Below are 20244 nucleotides of genomic sequence, written 5' to 3'. Positions count from 1 at the left end.
GCCTCACACTAAACAGCTCCTCCCGTTCCTGGGTGTTTGAGAGTCGGGTGCCCAGCCTGGACCTGCGGTGACCAAGGAGGGCCGATCTGCAGATACCAAGACTTCCTGCATCTGTGACTGGGCCTCCTGGGGGCATCTTGACTGTAGACTCCTTCCAGCGGTGGTCCCTGGCTCCTAGAAGCCTACCCAGTCACCTTCCGCCCAGCCTTCAAACACGTCAGAGGGTTAACCATTCATGGCCACGCTGAACACTGCTCACAAGATCCGGAAACAAGAACAGGGGGTCAGACTGGATTCCTGAGATGCAAGAACCGCCAGGAAGCGTCTTGCTGCCTTCATGCGTGGATGAGACCCGGGCCTCTCCATGGAAGGACAGGCTGCTGCAGTCTCCAGGGAGCACCCGCTCTTGGCCATGGAGAGTGGGGAGAGCTGCCTGCTAGAGACGGCAGAGGGGGTCGGGAGCGGCCGGAGTGCTTCCAGCCTGTGGCCACCGAAAACCCAGGCAGGGACCTGTTTTTAAGCTCCTGCTGTTGCTAAGCCGACCTGCACAGCAGGACTTGGGAGCCCAGCCCAGCTCCTCTCAGGAGGGGCTTGGCCCCAAAGCTTCTGCGTGGCTCGTTGAGGGCTCACTAGAGACACCTGCAGCTCCTTGAGAGAAAGCAGGACCAGTCCAGCGGCCACGGTGGAAACCACAGGAGGGGCCAAGGGGAGGCGGGTGGGTGCCTGGCATGCTATGCACAGTACCACACGTGTCATGGAGACTGCCCCAAGAGCCCCGGGGCCCAGGGACTCCCCCAAGCACTGAGCAATGTGAACCCTTGTGTACCCTCCTTGGCCAGGGCCCAATGAATGGGGCCCAGTGAGAAGGGGGTGGGTGAGGAATGGGGCCCCAGTGTCCTGTCGACCCTGGAGCCCTTGGAGTCAGTTGAGTCTGAATGGGAGGTCTACACCACGGTCCTTACCCAACCTTCCTAGTGCTGAGTCCTGAAGCTTGTGTGGTGGGTATGTGTAGAGCTGACCTCCTCCCTACAGCCCTGCTGGGCTCTGAAGAGAGCCAAGGCCAGTGGGTAGGAGACAGGCCTGGAGCTGGTGCAGAGAGGAATGAGCCCTGCATGGGTTTGATCAGAAACTCAGCGTCGCGTAGGGACACTCTGGGGCCCGGTGCTGTCTGTGCATGACCTGACAGAAGCGCAGAACCGCTCTCTCTATGGAGGGGCGCCTGATGGGGGTGGGAGCTAGGCAGAGATCTGCATGCATGCCGAGGAGCCAGGCTTCAAGCTGGGCTGGGGGACCTCCGAGCGGGGCCATCTTCCCTTCTGCACCTGGTTCTGGTGTCTTCCCGCTGCGGACCCAGTGCCCTGCTCACCCACCACGTTCATACCCTGGAGTCCTGGGTCCTCAGAGATCCGTGACACTGCCCCGTCCCCAACTTCAAATTCTCTGGGGCTCCACCCACTGGTCTCCCCTACATGAGGCAGTCACCACAGACTAGAGGGTGCTTTTGAGAGTCAGGTCACTCTATTGTCCAGGCTGGAGTGCAGTGGTGTGATCTTGGCTCACTGCAGACTGGGCCTCCAGGGTCCAAGTGATCCTCCCACCTCAGCCTCCCGGATTCAACCCATTCTCCTGCTTCAGCCTCCCGAGTAGTCGGGATCATAGGCATGCATCACCCCACCTGGCTAATTTTTGTATTTTTAGTACAGACGGGGTTTTGCCATGTTGGCCAGGCTGGTCCCTGAGGATACTTTCCCCCCACCCCCTTCCCGAGATGGAGTTTCCTTCTGTCACCCAGGCTGGAGTGCAATTGTGCAATCTCAGCTCACTGCAACCTCCACCTCCCAGGTTCAAGCAATTCTCCTGCCTCAGCCTCCCGAGTAGCTGAGATTACAGGCATGTGCCACCATACCCAAATAATTTTTGTATTTTTAGTAGAGACAGAGTTTCACCATGTTGGTCAGGCTGGTCTTGAACACCTGACCTCAGGTAATCCACCTGCCTCAGTCTCCCAAAGTACTGGGATTACAAATGTGAGCCACTGTGCCCAGCTGAGGTTACTTTTTTTTTTTTCAGACAGAATCTCGTCTGTCCCAGGCTAGAGAGCAAAGGCATGATCTCGGCTCACTGCAACCTCCGCCTCCCGGGTTCAAGCAATTCTTCTGCCTCAGCCTCCCGAGTAGCTGGGATTACAGGTGCCCGCCACCACGACCGGCTAATTTTTGGATTTTTAGTAGAGATGGGGTTTCACCATGTTGGCCAGACTGGTCTCGAACTCCTGACGTCGTGATCCACCTGCCTCGGCCTCCCAAAGTACTGGGATTACAGGCGTGAGCCACCACACCCGGCCTGGCTGAGGATACTTTTAAGGTCAAAGAGAGTAGCAGAGGTGGAGTTCCTGGGAACAGGGTCATGAGGGGAAGAGGGGGTTCGGAGGGAGAGAGTAGCCACTGGCTACCTCGAGAGAGGGAAGGCTTTGGTGCAACATCGTTCCCCTGCAGTTTTGCTCATCTTTGCTTCCTGCCCTTTCATCACCCAACCGGGCAGGCAGGACAGGGCCTGAGGGGGCAGGGATCCAGTGGGGGCCTCTCTAGACTAACCCCAGCTCAGGACTCCCAGGGCCCCTTCCCTGAGGCCCCGCTGCCCCGGAGCCCAGCTTGGGGATCCCAATTAGCACGTAGGCAGAGCCAGTGAGGTCCCCGTTAATCCTATTGAAAGCTCTAAAAGCAGCGAACTCTCAGTCCAGCCTCAGGTCAAGCATCCAGGACGGCCTCAGCCCTCGTGGCTGAGATGGGTGCGCCATCTCTGCGGACACTGTGCAGGGCGTACAATTCATCACTGCCTCCCAAGGATGCCAGCCAGGCCCCCATTGAGATAACTGCTTCCCTACTGGACAAGGCTGGGACCAGCCATCTCGGCTCCGGAACCCCTGGCCTGGGCTGCTGGGTTCAATGGACAAAGACTGTGATTAGAGTCAGAGGAATGGTCTCAGTGGCCTCAACAATAAGGCCAGATCCTTGCACTCTCAATGACCCAAAGCAACAAGTATCCAGAGCAGCAGTGTGGTGCCTTCACACCCCCAGCCATCAGCCCGACTCACCCAGGACAGGGACTGTAGCCTCAGCACTCAACCCGTGTGCCCTGTGTGGGGCCTCTTCCCACGGCACTCACAGGAGAGGCGGGGGTCTCTGGGGTCCGCTGGGGTCCCCCCCTGCAAATGGGGCAAGGAGCTGTCTCGAGGCCTCTGGAGCACACGCAGGTCCTGGCTTGGGGCTCCTGGGAGGGCCATGATTCTGGGCTCCATGAGCTCAGAGCAGACGCCTTCTTTTTCCTTGTCCACTGTCAGCCACCCCACCCTTCTCTGGCCCTTAAAAGAACCAGGAAACAGCACGTGACCTGTGGGAAGGAGGCATTCATTCTTTCCTTTCTGTGGGCATGGGGAGGGGACCACAGGGTACATACCCCACCCTGGGCTCCAGTTGAGCAGGGGAGTCAGAGATGACAGTTCTTCCAGCTCACAGGCCAGCGGCCCACACACAGGGCAATCAGAAGAACGGAAGGGCACAAGGAGTGCGCAGAGGGAGTCGTGGTCCCTGCCAGAGGTGCCGCACTCCGGGAATGTCCCTCACTCGCCCCATCCCTCTGTCTTGCCCAATCCTGACCAGGGGCAGAAATCTTGCCAAGTGTTTCCGCATGAGTTGCTGGCAATTGCCTCATCTTCCTGGTCTTGGCAAAGGATGAATCCGCCCACGCTAGAGCCCATAAATAGGGCCACCCAGGTGAGCCTCTCACTCGCCTCCACTCCTGCCAGGCCCAGTAGCCACCACAGCGCCTGCTTCCTCAGCCCTGAAATCATGCCCCTAGGTCTCCTGTGGCTGGGCCTAGCCCTGTTGGGGGCCCTGCATGCCCAGGCCCAGGACTCCAGCTCAGACCTGATCCCGGCCCCACCTCTGAGCAAGGTCCCTCTGCAGCAGAACTTCCAGGACAACCAGGTAAGGGGCCAAGAGGGGCACCTGCAGGCGGGGCCCGGGGAAGAGTGGGAGCAGACGGGAGGAGAGGTGAAGAGACTCAGGAGGAGCGTTGGGCAGGACTCCAGGTTTCCAGGACGCCAGGAGTTCAGGGTCCAGGTTTCAGCTCACTCTGTGCCACCAGGGTCCCTGATGGAAACCATGCCCCTTCCCCCCATCCCCACCCCCATCCCAGCCTGAACAGACTTCCCCAGGTCCACGTCCCCTCTCCCATAACCCCCATTGTCCAAGGAAGGTGGGAACACTTTTAGTCCCCCCCCGCACAAATGAGGAAACTGAGGCTCAGGAAGGCCCACCAGCCATGTGCCTCCTCCTGTAAGGAGATCACCCTCCTCCCTGCCAGACTCAGAACCGCCTCTTCCCCCAGGCCTCCCTTCTAGGCTGATGGCCTCCTGCTCCTGCCCCTTCACCAGTGCAGGTCCAACCTGGGCCCTGCTGCCCAGCTAGAGGGGCTCGTGGTTCCAGGCTGGGCTGCTCAGAGGTGCCACAGGGACAGAGCTGGAGGGGTGGCTCCTAGGGCCATTCCTGGGCTGTGCCTATCATCAGTCCCCTGCAGTTCCAGGGGAAGTGGTATGTGGTAGGCCTGTCAGGGAATGCAGTTGGCAGAAAAGATGAAGCCCCGCTAAAGATGTATGCCACCATCTATGAGCTGAAAGAAGACAAGAGCTACAACGTCACCTCCATCCTGTTCAGGTGAGGGCTGACATCTCCTGGGGGTATGAGAGGCAGACTGATATCACAGGCAAGGGATGGCCAAAGCTGAGGGATCCTGTCGTTCACCTCACTGTTCTGCCCGGAATTCATCTGTGTTCATCCTTCCTGCGTTCCTTAGGGCAACGTTTATAGCGCAGACACACAGACAGTGGTAGGGATGGACACGCACAGTCGTTAGAAAACAAGACGGAGAGAGGAGGGGTGCCGGGAGCGGGAGGAGGGGACACCGGATCCAGCCTGGAACCCCACCCAGGGCCTTCATGGAGGGCTTCCAGGAAGGTGGTCTTAAAAGAGCCAACCTGCTTCAAAAGGAAGTGAGGGGTGTTCCCGGCAGGGGCCGGAGTCAGAAGGAGCCCCGCTTCAGGAAGGAGCAAGCCATCACAGGGTCGCCCTGAGCAGAGCTGCTGAGCAGCCTGGCGGGGCAGGCAGCCACACTAGCACGTAGCACAGTCCTCAGGCCCTGCCCCGGCGGATCTGCTGCAGAGTGGCTTAGAGTTGGCTGCAGGGTGGGGAGACTTGGTGGGGTGCAGCTTGGGAGGTCGGGAGACCAGCGAAAGTGAAGCAGGGCCATCACAGGTGGGAGAGAACAGGTGCAGGGTGAAGGGGCAGGGAGCCAGGGATCAGCCGTTCCCAGTGGGTTTTTTTTTTTTTTTTTTTTTTTTTTTGAGACGGAGTTTCACTCTTGTTGCCCAGGCTGGAGTGCAATGGACGGTCTCGGCTCACCACAACCTCCACCTCAAGTGATTCTCCTGCCTCAGCCTCCCTAGTAGCTGGGATTATAGGCCTGTGCCACTATGCCCGGCTAATTTTGTATTTTTAGTAGAGACAGGGTTTCTCCATGTTGGCCAGGCTGGTCTTGAACTCCCGACCTCAGGTGATCCGCCTGCCTCGGTCTCCCAAAGTGCTGGGATTACAGGCGTGAGCCACCACACCCGGCCTCCCCAGTGGGTTTCTGACTGGCAGCTGAGTGGATTGGGATTAGGGCATTTGTGGAGCAAGGAGCAGAATACAGACAGGTTGGGGAGCTCAGCCCTGGGGTGTCAGGGGATGGGAAGTGGGAGGACTCAAGGATGAGGTCAGGTTTAACCCGAGAGGTAGAGGAACAGTTGGCGTGGAGCAGACTGGAAGTACCAAGGTGGATCCCCAGGAGAGGGTATAGGAAGAGAAGCAGCAAGCTGAGCGCAGGGGAGAAATGCAGGGTTGCTGTGTGTGTGGGGGGGAAAACCACCCAGGGAGGCAGCCAAAGGAAAGAAGGACATGGGGTGCTGGAGGGTCTGAGCAGGGTCCAGGGGCCCCAGGCAGCAGACTGGGACGGACAGCCTGGGATCAGCTCAGGGGGAAGGCCCAGGCCCATCTCAGCTGGGTGGGGTAGGGCCCCTCCAGGTAGTTGGGGATGAGCCATCACAGGTTGGGCCGGACTGAGAGCATCAGAACCCTGCTGCTGCCCTGGCCCCACCTTGTCCGGCACAGGAGGCCCAAGCCTGGGTTGTCTCCCCTCTCACCCACCCATCTCTCCCTCCCAAGGAAAGAGAAGTGTGACTACTGGATCAGAACTTTTGTTCCAGGTTCCCAGCCTGGCGAGTTCACACTGGGCAACATTCAGAGTGAGTCCTGAGTGAGGTGGGGCACTGAGCTGGGGCTCTGGGGAGCTGGGCGGGGGCACAGACCTTCCTGCCCCTCCACACGGATGTGTTGTATGGGGAGAAGCCCGAGCTGATGGGCTGGGGAGGGAGGGGGCAGCTCCCTCCTCCCATCCAGGGCAGGGCTGACCCCTCACCATCCATGCCTGCAGATCACCCTGGATTAACGAGTTACGTTGTTCGAGTGGTGAGCACCAACTACAAACAGTATGCCATGGTGTTCTTCAAGAAAGTTTCTCAAAACAAGGAGTACTTCAAGATCACCCTCTACGGTGGGTCCTCTCCCATCCCCTCGGGGACTGGCTCCTGATCACACTTAGCTGGAGGGGAGGCCGGTCCCCACCTGCAGGAAGAGGTCATTCCATAGACCCTCCATGAGGAAGGGATCTGAGGCCTCATCCACTCATTCAACGATATTTATGTGGTGTCTACCGGCCACTCACTGGCCATCTTGGTCACAGGGAGAACCAAGGAGCTGACTTCGGAACTAAAGGAGAACTTCATCCGCTTCTCCAAATCTCTGGGCCTCCCTGAAAACCACATCGTCTTCTCTGTCCCAATTGGTAATGGCCAGTCTGGATGAGGGGACGGGGACATGGGAACTGTTCAGGCGGGATGCTTCCCTGCCAGGGAGGAGGGAGAGGAGAGACTCAGTCCTCAGCTTCAGTCACTGGAGCAGTGGACGGTCCAGGAGCTCCTTGGAAGCCACTCTGGGTCCAGGAAGACTGTGCTCCACCCCAGGGTCTATGGGACTCCCAGGGACCCGGGCCCCAAGTGCTCTTTCCTGGCAGTTTAGCCAGGGTCTGCCCAGATGAGGATTTCAGGCCCAGGCCGGAGTATCCATTTCTCAGTCTCACTGGCCTGACACCTCCGGCCACCCTCCCAGGCCCCCTTGTTCTGGGCCATCTTCCCCCACCCTCCCAGGCCTCATCACCCTGGGTTTTGCTGTCCTGGCTGTCCTCCCTCCCCTGGGGACTTGCTCACTACTGACTTGGGAGCTGTCCTTGACTCCAGGGAGCCTGGCTTGGGCAGGAGGCTCCAGTCAGGCCATTCAGAGAGCCACTGGCCTCCCCCAGACTGAGAGGCTGCCTGGACTAGTAAACAGGCGGGAGACCTGGGTGCCCGAGCAGCCTGGGAGCTGGGCCTCACTCAGGGCTCTCCCTCCCCAGGCCTTTCTCCCATATCCCCTGCCCACCATCTGCCCCTCTGTTGCCCCATCCCTGAAAGGAACCCCCACATCTTCTGCAGCTGGGCCAGGTGGGGCAGGGGCTGCCCAGGGACAGTGCAGAGGACCTGGCAGTCAGGGATCACACACACACACACACACACACACACACACACACACACACAGAGCTGCCTGTTCTGATGGACTTTCTCCCCAACAGACCAGTGTATCGATGGCTGAGTGCACAGTGAGTGTGTCCGGGCAGCTGGGAGGGGGCTTGTGGGAGGCCAGGGTGCAGTGGGCTGGGGGTCTTGGGCCTGCCTTTGTTCTTCCCCCTGCCACCAGCACTGCTGTTGTCTTTATTCTGCTGTCCCCATCTCAGGTGCCTCCCATCTCCCCGCCCATCACCCTCATATCCACCTCTGTCCAGGGTGCTGCCAGCTGCCTCACCAGCCCGGACACCATTGAGGGAGCTGGGAGATGCTCCCCACCGTGCCACCCACCCAGCTGCTCCCCAGGCCACCCCGCTGATGGAGCCCCACCTTGTCTGCTAAATAAACATATGCCCCCAGGCCTCTGAGTCCACACTCTTTGACCCCTGGGCTTTTGAGGAAGGGGAGGGGCAGGGGGCTCCCACTGGCATCACTCCCAGGGTCTGCACCCCCAGGATGGAGCCCAGCGAACCCAGCCTGGGTGTTAGGGCTGCAGAGTGAAGACACAAGCCTCCACCGTCATCACCAGCAGCTTTGTGGCTGACTGCCCTGAGTCCTTCCCACGTGGTGTAACACCGCACTCCCTCCTGTTATGACATGGAGCCCAGCCCCAGAGCAGCGGCAGTTCTCACATTCCCCTGCCTAGGAGGGTGACCAGTCCATCGCAGACACGCTGGGCCACACCCCATCAGAGTGTGGCAGGGGCATGCGCAGCTGGAGGCCGTTTCAGGCAGAGAGGGTCGGCTCGGCGGGGGTGGTCCCTGCCCCTCTGCCGCCCACTGTGGGCCCCATGGGTGAGGAGCCATGTCCATGCTAACCCCGTTTCAGAGCGCTGCCCTTTACTCCACACCTCCCCGCCTGATGACATCCAGGCCACGTTGGGGGTGCATTCTGAAGCCAGGGACAGGGCCAGGGGGAAGTGAGGAGGGGCTATGCCGCCAAGAATCCAGTTCCCCAGGACTCAGAGGGCTCCAGGCCTGCACTCATCACTTGGCTGCCCGTGTCAGGCCTGACAAGCCCTTGGTCCCCCACTGGCCACAGAGGCAACCTCTGCAGGTTCATGTCACACACAGGCACTCCCTCCCCAGCCCCTTTTCCAGGTGCAAGGACAGAGGCCAGAGTGGGTGGGGTTCTGCGGAAACCCCAGGGACAGACACACCACCCCGTTCACCCTCGGCTGGGCTAAGGAGAGATGCTGGTACTGTGAGCCAGCTCCAGCCTCGGACCCCAAGGAGCAGGACAGGCCTGAGACCCAGGCCCACCAAATGTTGCCAAAGCCTCGGAAGTCTGGTCCAGACTCCCGGAAGAGGCCAGCTTGGGGCAGCCCGGGCTTTGAGAGAGGGATGGGACTGTTCCCAAGCCCAGAGAGGCTCTGGGCTGAGAAAGGCACCCAAGGACTGCTAGCTGGCCAAGGGAGTGGACATCGCACCCAGCACGCCTGGCCCTTGGGCTCCAAATGGAGCAGCAGATCCATTTTCCTAGCCTGGCCCAAGCAAGGCAGCTTCTTGTCGCCCCTGGGCCTGCTGAGCCTTTCAGGATCAAACTCTTAGGGCCTAGAAGGGCTTTGTGTTTCCTTCCGGGTGGCCAGAGGTTTGAGTTTCCTATTGCCACTATTGAAAGAGGCAGGATGGCCAGGCGCGGTGGTTCACACCTGTAATCCCAGCACTTTGGGAAGCCGAGGCGGGTGGATCACCAGGTCAGGAGATCGAGACCAGCCTGGCCAACATGGTGAAACCTCGCCTCTACTAAAAATACAAAAAAATTAGTTGGGCGTCGCAGCACGCGCCTGTAGTCCCAGCTGCTTGGGAGGCTGAGGCAGGAGAATCGCTTGAACCCAGCAGGCAGAGGTTGCAGTGAGCTGAGATTGCGCCATTGCACTCCAGCCTGGGCAAAAGAGCGAGCGAGACTACGTCTCAAAAAAAAAAAAAAAAGGCAGGCAGACAAATATCTTGGCAGATAAGGGCAAGTCCCCAGTGAAACCCCACCTCCAAGCCAAAGACAGTTTAAAGCCTGAAAGCTATGCTACAACTCAAATCCATGGACCAGATTAAGACCCTGTCATCCTACTTGGCATGCTTTCCTCTGATTGATCCCCACCCTTCACCTATTTTACATTTTTACATATACCTCCCCATCCCTAATCATTTTTTTTTTTGAGACGGAGTCTTACTCTGTCGCCCAGGCTCAAGTGCAGTGGCATGATCTCAGCTCACTGAAAGCTCCCCCTCCTGGGTTCACACCATTCTCCTGCCTCAGCTTCCCAAATAGCTGGGACTACAGGCGCCCGTGACCACGCCTGGCTAATTATTTGTATTTTTAGTAGAGACGGGGTTTGCACTGTGTTAGCCAGGATGGTCTCGATCTCCTGACCTCATGATCTGCCCACTTCAACCTCCCAAAGTGCTGGGATTACAGGCGTGAGCCACTGCGCCTGGCCTGTTTTGTTTTTTTTTTTTTTTTTTTTTTAAAGACACGGAGTCTTGCACTATCACCCGGGCTGGATAGAGTGAAGTAGTACAATCTTGGCTCACTGCAACCTCCACTTCCTGGGTTCAAGAGATTCTCCTGCCTCAGACTCCCAAGTAGCTAGGATTACAGGTGCCCACCACCATGCCCAGCTAATTTTTTGTTTTTGTATTTTTAGTAGAGACAGGGTTTCACCATGTTGGCCAGGCTGGTCTCAAACTCCTGACCTCGTGATTCGCCCGCCTCAGCCTCCCAAAGTGCCTAACTGGTTTTTTATACTGTCATGCCCACCCTTGAGTGGTGCCTTTGTTTTAGCCTTTTTTGCATACTCACAAGCCAGTCAGCATGCATTCCCCATTCTGAGTCCAGAAAAGCCCAGGACCCAGCCACACTGAGGGACAGACTGCCCAACTTGGGGTGCGGGACCACCCTCACATCCCCTCTTTGCTGAGAGCTGTTCCATCACTCAACAAAATCATTCTCTGTCCTCCTCACCATTTGATTGGATACAGCATATCCTCATTCTTCTTGGACTCGGGACAAGAGCTTGGGACCCACCAAGTGAGGGTACAAAGAAAGCTGTAACAGTGGTGGGGTTGAGCCAGCTCTGGAGCCACAGGAAAGAGCGGATAACAGGGCTGACATCTGCCTGGGCAAGAGTGTCACTGGCTGGGGGTTTCCAGCTGGTAGAATGACCAAGAAAAATCCTGTGTCACTATCACAAATCACCACAAACTGTGGATTTAAAACAACACCTATATATTCGCTTTCAGTTCTGGAGGTCAGAAGTTTGAAACCAGTTTCACTGGGCAGAAATGAGTGTCCACAGAGCTGTGCTCCCTCCAGAGGCTCTCAGGGAAGCTGCTGCCTGCCTTTCCCAGCTTCTCATGCTGTCTTCCTTGCACCCTTTAGCCTCTGGCTCCTTCCTCCTTCAAAGGCAGTGGAGCATTAGCAAATCTCTTTCTCTGCTGAGGGCCTCACTCTCAGTCAAGGAGGGCAGGCTAGGCTGGGCACCACGGCTCACATCTGTCATCTGAGCATGTGGGGAAGCTGAGGTGGGAGGATCACTTGAGCCCAGGAGTTTGAGATCAGCCTGGGCAAGATGGTGAAACCCTCTCTCTATAAAAATAAAAATACTAGCTGGGTGTGGTGGTGGTGCACCTGTAGTCTCAGCTAATCCAGAGGCTGAGGTGGGGAGTTTGAGGCTGCAGGGAACTATGATTGTACCATTGCACTACAGCCTGGGCCACACAGCAAGACCCTGTCTCTTAAAAAAAAAAAAAAAAAATTAAGCTTTAAAAAGGAGGTGAGCCTGACCTGGATGAGAGGCCATTCCCCAAAATTCTTTGGGTGCTGGTTCAGTGTCCTTCTTGCTCTTGCTCAATCTACTTCAGGGAGGAGAAGGCAGGGCTGACCATGTGCAAGTCGGTGGAGACCCTCACAGCAGCCTTCAGACTCCACCATGCCCCTGCCTTCCTCAGGTAGAACAGTGAGGGTGGCTTCTGGGACAAGAGAGGATTCCACCCCATTGTCACTGTCTGGGATACACGCTTGGGCCTGATCTGGCATTGAGGATGGCCTGCCCACAGGGACAGCCAGTGTGAGACCAGGTCCAGGCTGCTGCAGCCATGAGACCTCCATGCACTAGAGCTACTGGAGTCCCAGTAGGTGACCCCTCTGCCTAGAACGTGGGCCTAATTCTCAGCTGGACCCCTGGTCAGGATCATAGCGCTGGATCCAACCCAGGGGTGACACTTGCCAGCTGGGTGACTGTGGGCAAGCCGCCCTCGCCTAGCTGGGAAGTGGAGTGTGGGATGACAGCAGCTGGGCCGATTATCATGAAGCCTTTCTTGATGAGCAGTCTGTGAAGCACTCTGCCCACGGCCCTCCACCCTCCACTGCAGCACCCACAGGAGGGGGCGGCAAACCTTTCCTTTATTGGAGAATGTGACACACAGTCCTGGGTGGATTTGAGGTGAGCTTGAACTAAGGGTAGCCTCACCCCTGTCCTGCTCCTGTCCCAGTTAAGGGGCTCTTCCTAAAATGAACTATTCCTACTTCTCTTTATTTAAAAAAAAAATTAAATCTAGCCAGGCATGGTGGTTTACACCTATAACTTTGTGAGGCTGAGGCGGGTGGATCACCTGAGGTCAGGAGCTCGAGACCAGCCTGGCCAACATGGTGAAACTAAAAATACAAAAATTAGCCAGGCATGGTGGCACACACCTGTAATCCCAGCTACTTGGGAGGCTGAGGCAGGAAAATTGCTTGAACCCAGGATGCAGAGGTTGCAGTGAGCCGACATCGCACCACTGCACTCTAGCCTGGGCGACAGAGGGAGACTCTATCTCCAAAAAAAAAAAAATAATAAACTTTAATTTAATTTTTTTTTCTCTTTGACTTCTCAAAGTTCAACTTATAAAGGTAGCTCCAGGGGCCTGGCGCGTTGGCTCACGCCTGTAATCCCAGCACTTTGGGAGGCCGAGGCGGGCGGATCACGAGGTCAAGAGATCGAGACCATCCTGGCCAACATTGTGAAACCCCCGTCTCTACTAAAAGTACAAAAATTAGCTGGGCGTGGCGGTGCGCACCTGTAGTCCCAGCTACTCTGGAGGCTGAGGCAGGAGAATTGCTTGAACCTGGGAGGTGGAGGTTGCAGTGACCCAAGATCATTGTACTCCAGCCTGGCGACAGGGCAAGACTCCGTCTCAAAAACAAAAACAAAAAAGGTAGATCCAGGACGGGCACGGTGGCTCACACCTGTAATCCCAGCACCTTGGGAAGCTGAGGCAGGTGGATCACCTGAAGTCAGGAATTTGAGACCAGCCGGGGCAACATGGTGAAACCCCAACTCTACTAAAAATAAAAAAAAAATCAGTCGGGTGTGGTGGCATGCACCTGTAATCCCAGCTACTCAGGAGGCTGAGGCACAAGAATTGCTTGAACCTGGGGAGGAGAAGTTGCAGTGAGCTGAGATCATGCCACTGCACTCCAGCCTGGGCAACAGAGCGAGACTCTGTCTCAAAACAAACAAACAACAAACAAACAAAGGTAGGTCTGCTCCAGGCCAAACTTTCTTTCTTTCTTTTTTTTTTTTTTTTTTTTGAGACGGAGTTTCTCTTTGTTGTCCAAGCTGGAGTGCAGTGGTGCAATCTCAGCTCACTGCGACCTCTGCCTCCCGGGTTCAAGTGATTCTCCTGCCTCAGCCTCCTGAGTAGCTGGGATTACAGGCGCACGCCACCACACCCGGTTTATTTTTGTATTTTTAGTAGAAATGGGGTTTCGCCATGTTGGTCAGGCTGGTCTCAAACTCCTGACCTCGTGATCCGCCTGCCTCAGCCTCCCAAAGTGCTGAGATTACAGGCATGAGCCACTGCACCCGGCCTCACATTTAATTTTTTTTATTTTTATTTTTTGAGATGAAGTATCACCCTGTCACCCAGGCTGGAGTGCAAGGGCACGATCTCTGGTCACTGCAACTTCTGCCTCCTGGTTCAAGTGATTCTCCTGCCTCAGCCTCCTGAGTAGCTGCAACTATAGGGGTGTGCCAACCAAACCTGGCTAATTAAACTTTTTAAAAATTAATTAATTATTATTTTTAAAGACAGAGTCTCACTCTGTCACCCAGGCTATAGTGCAGTGGTGCAGTCATAGCTCACTGCAGCCTCGAACTCCTGGGCCCAAGTGATCCTCCTGCCTTAGCCTCCCAAGCAGCTGCGACTAAGGTGCATGCCACCAGGTCTGGCTAATTTTTTTTGTACTTTCTGTAGAGACGGGGGGCTGAGTCTCACTATGTTTCCCAGGCTGGTCTCCAACTCCTAGGCTCAAGCAATCCTCTCATCTCGGCCTCCCAAAGCGCTGGGATTACAGGTGGGAGCCATCCCGCCTAATGTTCCTGTTTCTCTTGTCCAGAGCTAGAGTCCAGCCTGATTCCCACCCACAGGTTGTAACCAATGAGCCCTAAGAGAAGCGCTGGAGACCAGGAAGGCCCAGATCCAGGGGTAGGGGTGTTGGGTCCTCTCCATTGGGGTGCAGGCAGAGAGACGAGGAGGAAGGAGACCCTTCGTGACTCTCAGCGAGGCTGTGAAGAGGAATGTCCTGAAGCCACAGGAGGTATGGAAACCCCGTTTCCAAGCCTGGGCCCAGTAGCTCATGCCGGTAACCCCAGCATTTTGGGAGGCCGAGGCGGGTGGATGGCTCGAGCTCAGGAGTTCGAGAGCAGCCTGGGCAACATGGCGAAACCCCCGTCTCCAAAAAATACAATAGCCAGCGTGGTGCACCCGCCTGTAGTCCAGCTACTCTGGAGGCTGAGGTGGCAGGATCGCTTCAGGCTGGGAGACAGAGGTTGCAGTGAGCCGAGATCACCCCACTGCATTCCAGCCTGGAAGACAGAGCCAGACCCTATCTCAAAAAATAACAAGGAAACCCGTTTTCGATTTCGCCCAGGCGGAGGGGTCGAAGCAGCAGATGGGCTTGGGAGGTCTCCCGCCCCTCCTCCTGGACCTCCCTACTCCTGGGCTTTTCCAGGGGCAGCACCGTGGTGGCCCCGCCCAGCGCCCAGGAGACGGGTGAAGCCAGCGGCGGAATGGGCGGAGTTCGACTGTGAGGCAGGTGGAGGTGGGACTCCGGCGGTGGGGGCGGAGTCTGGACGTGGGGCGGGGGCGGAGTTCCGGCTGGGGGGGCGGGGCGGGGCGGAGCGAGATCTGCGGGATTCCGGCTTCAGGGGTGGGGCCCCGGCCTCTGGGCGGAGATCTGCTGCCGCGTTCCACCCTTCCGGCCCGGTGTTCTATCCACCGCCTCCACCTTCCATCCGGCGCCGGCTTTCGGCGCGACGGTCGCCGCGTTCCATCGTCGCGCGGCCCTTCGGGCGCCCGAGCCCGCAATGTCGGGCCCCAACGGGGACCTGGGGATGCCGGTGGAGGCGGGAGCGGAAGGCGAGGAGGATGGCTTCGGGGAAGCAGGTGACCCGAGGGGGCTGCTGGAGCAACCTTGCTTTTTCAGGGCTGCCCTCCCGGGAAGGGGAATCGGGATGGGGTCTTGGAAGGGAACAAAGAACCCACCCCATTCCGCCCCGAGTGGATCCGGAGTTGTAGGTGCTGTCTCGGATGCAGGGCGAGCACCCGCGAGCCGGTCGCCAGCTCCGTGAGAGCTGCGGGTCACCAGTCCCCTTTTACAGATGGGGAAATTGAGGCAGCTTCGGGGACACTCGCCCTTGTGGGCCTTGCTCCACCACTTCCTTCAGTCCTGGGGGGAGACCGAGGCACCTGAGGGAGGCAGGGTTGAGCTTGGCCGGCTTGGCTTAGCGGAGAGGCCGGGCTGGGGCGTGGGGTTGGGGGGGCGCGGGGGCGTCGCTCTGCCGAGTCAGCATCCCCAGCCACTTGGCTTTGCTGGTGTAGCCTCGCAGCCTTGCCAAATGTCAGCAGCTTACAGAGCAGCCTTTTGCGTGCTTACAAGTGCAGGGGTGGGGTGTGGAGAGAGAACCATCAGCTCCCTTCTCACATTCTTCAGCCTCAGTTTCCCCCTCTATAAAATAGGAATAATGATTAGTGTCTCCTGCACCGGGATGTGTCAGCATTAAATGCAAAAAATAAATGGAAAATGCTTAGCAGGTTCTAGCATGCAAGAGTTCAGTAAATGGTTATTGTCATTATTCTCTTTGGTAAAGATTGGCATGTTAACATACACTGAGGATTTAGTAAATGTGTAAGTATGGCGCATGCTCTTTGTTTTGTTTGGGGTAACAGCTTTATTGAGCTATACAACTTACCCATTTAAACTGTACAGTTCAGTGGGCTTTTGTGTATTCCCAGGGCTGTGCATCCATCACCACAATAGTTTTAGGTAGGTTTGCATTGGGCAATGCTGTTGGGAGCATCAGGAAGAGCTTCCCAGGAGGTCACATTGAGTGGATGCTGGTAGATAGGACTTAGAACAGTGGTGTCCCAGGCAGAAGCAAAGGCTTGGAACTGGGAAGTACCCTTGACACAGATAAAGCCTGGCCTAGAGGGGTGTGGGGCACCTGCCTCCCCAATTCCTCCTCCCAGCCTGTATCCCAGGACACAGAATTCAAAATATTGATAATAATAATGATCATCCACTAAGTACTTGCTGTGGCCAGATCCTGTCTGAACTCTTTTTTTTTTGTTTTGTTTTTTTTTTTTTTTTTTTTTTGAGACGGAGTCTTGCGCTGTCGCCCAGGCTGGAGTGCAGTGGCGCGATCTCGGCTCACTGCAAGCTCCGCCTCCCGGGTTCACGCCATTCTCCTGCCTCAGCCTCCTGAGTAGCTGGGACTACAGGCGCCCACCACCGCGCCCGGCTAATTTTTTGTATTTTTAGTAGAGACGGGGTTTCACTGTGGTCTCGATCTCCTGACCTTGTGATCCGCCCGCCTCGGCCTCCCAAAGTGCTGGGATTACAGGCGTGAGCCACCGCGCCCGGCCTTTTTTTTTTTTTTTTTGAGTTGGAGTCTTGCTCTGTTGCCCAGGCTGGAGTACAGTGCGTGATCCTGGCTCACTGCAACCTCTGCCTTCCGGGTTCAAGCGATTTTCATGCCTCAGCCTCCCAAGTAGCTGGGACTATAGGTGACTACCACGCCTGGTTTTTTTTTTTTTTTTTTTTTGAGACGGAGTCTCGCTCTGTCGCCCAGGCTGGAATGCAGTGGCCGGAGGCCGGATCTCAGCTCACTGCAAGCTCTGCCTCCTGGGTTTACGCCACTCTCCTGCCTCAGCCTCCCGAGTAGCTGGGACTACAGGCACCCGCCACCTTGCCTGGCTAGCTTTTTGTATTTTTTAGTAGAGACGGGGTTTCACCGTGTTAGCCAGGATGGTCTCGATCTCTTGACCTCGTGATCCGCCCGTTTTGGCCTCCCAAAGTGCTGGGATTACAGGATTTTTATATATTTTTAGTAGAGACAGTGTTTCACCATGTTGGCCAGGCTGGTCTCGAACTCCTGACCTCAGGTAATCCACCCGCCTTGGCTTCCCAAAGTGCTGGGATTACAGGCGTGAGCTACCACGCTGGCCACTGTCTGAACTCTTGATATGTTTGAATCCTCACGACCACCCAGTTATTTTCCCTTTTTTCCAGAAAGGTGCAACAACTTGCTGGGGTAAAGCAGAGCTGGAATTCAAACCCAAGTGCCCCTGACCTCCAAGTCCAATCCTGAGTTTCGACTGTTACCAACCTGGAGGATCCTGGGCAGGTTCCTTCGGAGGCCTTGGTTTCCCTAGCTATATACCACGAGGGGCTTGGACTTTAAGTTGCAGCCAGTTTCCCAGGACTCTGTCCTCTGTGAGGGTGGCTGGGAACGGGTGCCCTTTCCCAGAACAGAGGCACAAGTGCACCCATAACCCAGATAGGCTCCTCCAGCTCCTCCACTGGCTGCTTCCCCCTTGGTCTCAAGCTGGCAGCTGAGTGTATCTGAGTCATGGGCTGGCTCAGAACTGGGTCCCGCAGTGGGCACAGGCCCAGACCTTGAGTCCTCAGGGACACTGTGTTGCTGAGCAAGGCAGCTCTGGAGTGGCCGTGGAGGGAAGGGAGTGATGGTTTCTAGTGGAGACCAGGGAAGACTTCTTGGAGAAGGCATTTTGAGCTGGTCCTTGAAGGGCTGATGTGGTTGAGGCATTCTAGGTTGCAGGGATAGTTGAGCAATGGCGGAGAGGCTGGCAAGTCAGAGGCTTCATTCATTCACTCACTCAGTCATTCAACAAATGCTTATTGCAAAACTGTGAGGGTACCAGGGAGCCAGCAGCGAACACAGGACCATTCACCTTTCATGGGGAAACAGAACAGCACTCAGATAAGCACAGCAGTCAATCCTGGAGAGGGTCGTGGAGGGCTGAGGAGGGCTAGGGGCTCAGCATAGAGGCCTGATCCAGTCTGGGGTATTGGGTGGGCTCCCGGTGGTGACATCCATACTGAGACTTGAAGGATGAGTGGGACTCATCCAGGAGGAGAGGAGGGAAGGAAGATGGGAGGACCCAGCACATTCCAGGCAGAGACAGCAGCATGTTCAAAGGGCCTGAGGTAGGTAAAGGCAGATGTGAGAGAGGAAAGGAAGAGGCAGGGAGGCAGGGCTAGCTAGGAGGCAAGGGCTGGGAGACTCCACTGGGTGTTTTACCCTGGGGGAGCCAGAGAAGGGCTGGCGAACAGGGCCCATGTGGGGACAGAGGCCTTGAATGCCCAACTCAGGAATGTGGGCTCTGACCACTAAGCAGCTGCTGCAGAAAGTGCAGAGACTTGGCACCTGGCAGGACTTCCCATGTAGGACACTGGCTTGCCACCCTGTGACCACCCTAACCCTAGAAAAAAGGATGCAGTACTCAGGTGTCATTCATTCAAAGCCATTCCGCTTTTGGTATCCACCCATTTTCCAGACGGTGACACTGAGGCTCAGGAAGGAGTGGGGACTTGCACAAAGCCCTTTGGGAAGCAGGCTGGGAAACGGTGGAGGGAGGGTGGCCATTAGCCCCAAGGAGACACAGGATCTGGGCTCTGTCTTTCGCCTTCCTCCCAGAATACGCTGCCATCAACTCCATGCTGGACCAGATCAACTCCTGTCTGGACCACCTGGAGGAGAAGAACGACCACCTCCACGCCCGCCTCCAGGAGCTGCTGGAGTCCAACCGGCAGACACGCCTGGAGTTCCAACAGCAGCTCGGGGAGGCCCCCAGTGATGCCAGCCCCTAGGCTCCGAGAGCCCCCAACCGGGACCCAACCCTGCCTCCCTGGGCTAGGCTCTGGCCTGGGTACTCACCTCCTGGCTTAGACACCTTCTCAAGGGCTGGTCTTCAGGGTCCCCTGGTGGGTCTGCCTACCTGGACCACCCTTCCTGCCTGGGCCAGCCCCCACTGCCTGGCATCCCTTCCTGGGGCCAAGAGTGGGCCTGCAACCCACCCACTTGCCTGCCCACCCAACTCCTGGGCACTCCCCACTCTGCCCAGGCTTTGAGTGTCCACATTAAATGGGTCTCCCACACCGCTGTGCCTCTCTCCTCTGTATCCCAGGACGAGAACCCCAGGAGCTGCTGGAGGTGAACAGGGCCATCTAGGTGTTCAGGTGTTGATCATGTACTGGCAGCTCAGAGGCCAGGTGGTGGGGCTGGGGTTCTTGGTCACCTGTACTTCTGGACACAGAAGGTGCAGGTGAGGGCAGGGCTTCCTCCCTACCTGGTACATTCCTGGCTAGCAGCTGCGTCCTAGCCCAGAAGCCCAATTGAGGCTGCTGGACAGGCTGTGGGACCTTGTGTGATGCTCTCAGCCTCTCTGGATACTAAGGCCTTTTGCCAAGACAGCCAACACCAAGACATGCCATGCAGCCTCCGCATTGCCCTCCTACTCCTGGCCTGTCTCCCCAGTAACAGGGTTGGTCTGGTCATTTATCTCTCTGGGTCTTTCTAATGAGGAAATAGCAGAAGTAAAGGGCCAACTCAGCCCGAGCCCCATCCACCCATGATTCATCTTAGGGCCGCCTGACCAGGAGGGCGGGGTGCCTGCTAGTGAACCAAGAAGAGAACCAGAGGGCCTGAGCAGCAAGGACCCCACTCCCCACTAGCTGCCAAAGGGTGCAGCTGGAGAGACAGGCCAGCACGGGTCAGAGAGGTCAGGCCCAGGTCAAATCCCAGCCACTTAGCAACTGCGTGGCCTTCAGCCAAAGGAACTTCCCCAGGTCTGATATGTTATTAAGAGGGAAACTTGGCCAGGCACAGTGGCTCACACCTATAATGCCAGCAGTTTGGAATGCCACGGTGGGCGGATTGCTCGAGCCCAGGAATTTGAGACCAGCCTGGGCAACATGGCGAAACACCATCTCTACCAAGAACATAAGAAAAATAGGCTGGGTGCGGTGGCTCAAGCCTGTAATCCCAGCACTTTGGGAGGCCGAGACGGGCGGATCACGAGGTCAGGAGATCGAGACCATCCTGGCTAACACGGTGAAACCCCGTCTCTACTAAAAAAAATACAAAAAACTAGCCGGGCGAGGTGGCGGGCGCCTGTAGTCCCAGCTACTCAGGAGGCTGAGGCAGG

At 56.9% G+C, this 20244-nt stretch overlaps 2 protein-coding genes across 4 annotated transcripts; both read left to right on the top strand.

The window, feature by feature from the left end:
* The first annotated feature begins 3767 nt into the window (after positions 1-3767).
* On the top strand, positions 3768-8116 carry LCN2 (lipocalin 2). 2 transcript variants are annotated; one of them, XM_025358667.1, is made up of 7 exons: positions 3768-3986; positions 4579-4715; positions 6261-6340; positions 6529-6648; positions 6838-6939; positions 7762-7788; positions 7972-8116. In XM_025358667.1, exons 1-6 carry the CDS (start codon positions 3849-3851, stop codon positions 7779-7781), a joined length of 597 nt encoding a protein of 198 aa, XP_025214452.1. In that variant the 5' UTR covers positions 3768-3848; the 3' UTR covers positions 7782-7788; positions 7972-8116. The 2 variants fall into 2 exon arrangements, with proteins under 2 accessions (XP_025214452.1, XP_025214453.1); XM_025358668.1 differs by having other exon boundaries at positions 3780-3986; positions 7924-8113.
* A 3639-nt stretch (positions 8117-11755) lies between these two features.
* Positions 11756-19199, top strand: C15H9orf16 (chromosome 15 C9orf16 homolog). Of its 2 annotated transcripts, XM_025358669.1 has the most exons (3): positions 11756-11887; positions 14132-14332; positions 18735-19196. In XM_025358669.1, exons 2-3 carry the CDS (start codon positions 14173-14175, stop codon positions 18905-18907), a joined length of 333 nt encoding a protein of 110 aa, XP_025214454.1. In that variant the 5' UTR covers positions 11756-11887; positions 14132-14172; the 3' UTR covers positions 18908-19196. The 2 variants fall into 2 exon arrangements, with proteins under 2 accessions (XP_025214454.1, XP_025214455.1); XM_025358670.1 differs by lacking the exons at positions 11756-11887; positions 14132-14332 and adding an exon at positions 14891-15180 and having other exon boundaries at positions 18735-19199.
* The last annotated feature ends 1045 nt before the right edge of the window (positions 19200-20244 follow it).

This window comes from Theropithecus gelada, chromosome 15 (genome assembly GCF_003255815.1).
Source record: "Theropithecus gelada isolate Dixy chromosome 15, Tgel_1.0, whole genome shotgun sequence".
Taxonomy (NCBI): domain Eukaryota; kingdom Metazoa; phylum Chordata; class Mammalia; order Primates; family Cercopithecidae; genus Theropithecus; species Theropithecus gelada.
The sequence above is the reverse complement of the archived record's forward strand: the minus strand, read 5'-3'. Positions and strand labels throughout refer to the sequence as shown.

Coding starts and splice junctions, on each gene's coding strand:
- LCN2 (XM_025358667.1), top strand. CDS start 3,849: ATGCCCCTAGGTCTCCTGTGGCTGGGCCTAGCCCTGTTGGGGGCCCTG. Junction 4,716..6,260: donor GTCACCTCCATCCTGTTCAG/GTGAGGGCTGAC, acceptor CTCCCTCCCAAG/GAAAGAGAAGTGTGACTACT. Junction 6,341..6,528: donor CACACTGGGCAACATTCAGA/GTGAGTCCTGAG, acceptor CCATGCCTGCAG/ATCACCCTGGATTAACGAGT.
- C15H9orf16 (XM_025358669.1), top strand. CDS start 14,173: ATGAGCCCTAAGAGAAGCGCTGGAGACCAGGAAGGCCCAGATCCAGGG. Junction 14,333..18,734: donor ATGTCCTGAAGCCACAGGAG/GTATGGAAACCC, acceptor CCTTCCTCCCAG/AATACGCTGCCATCAACTCC.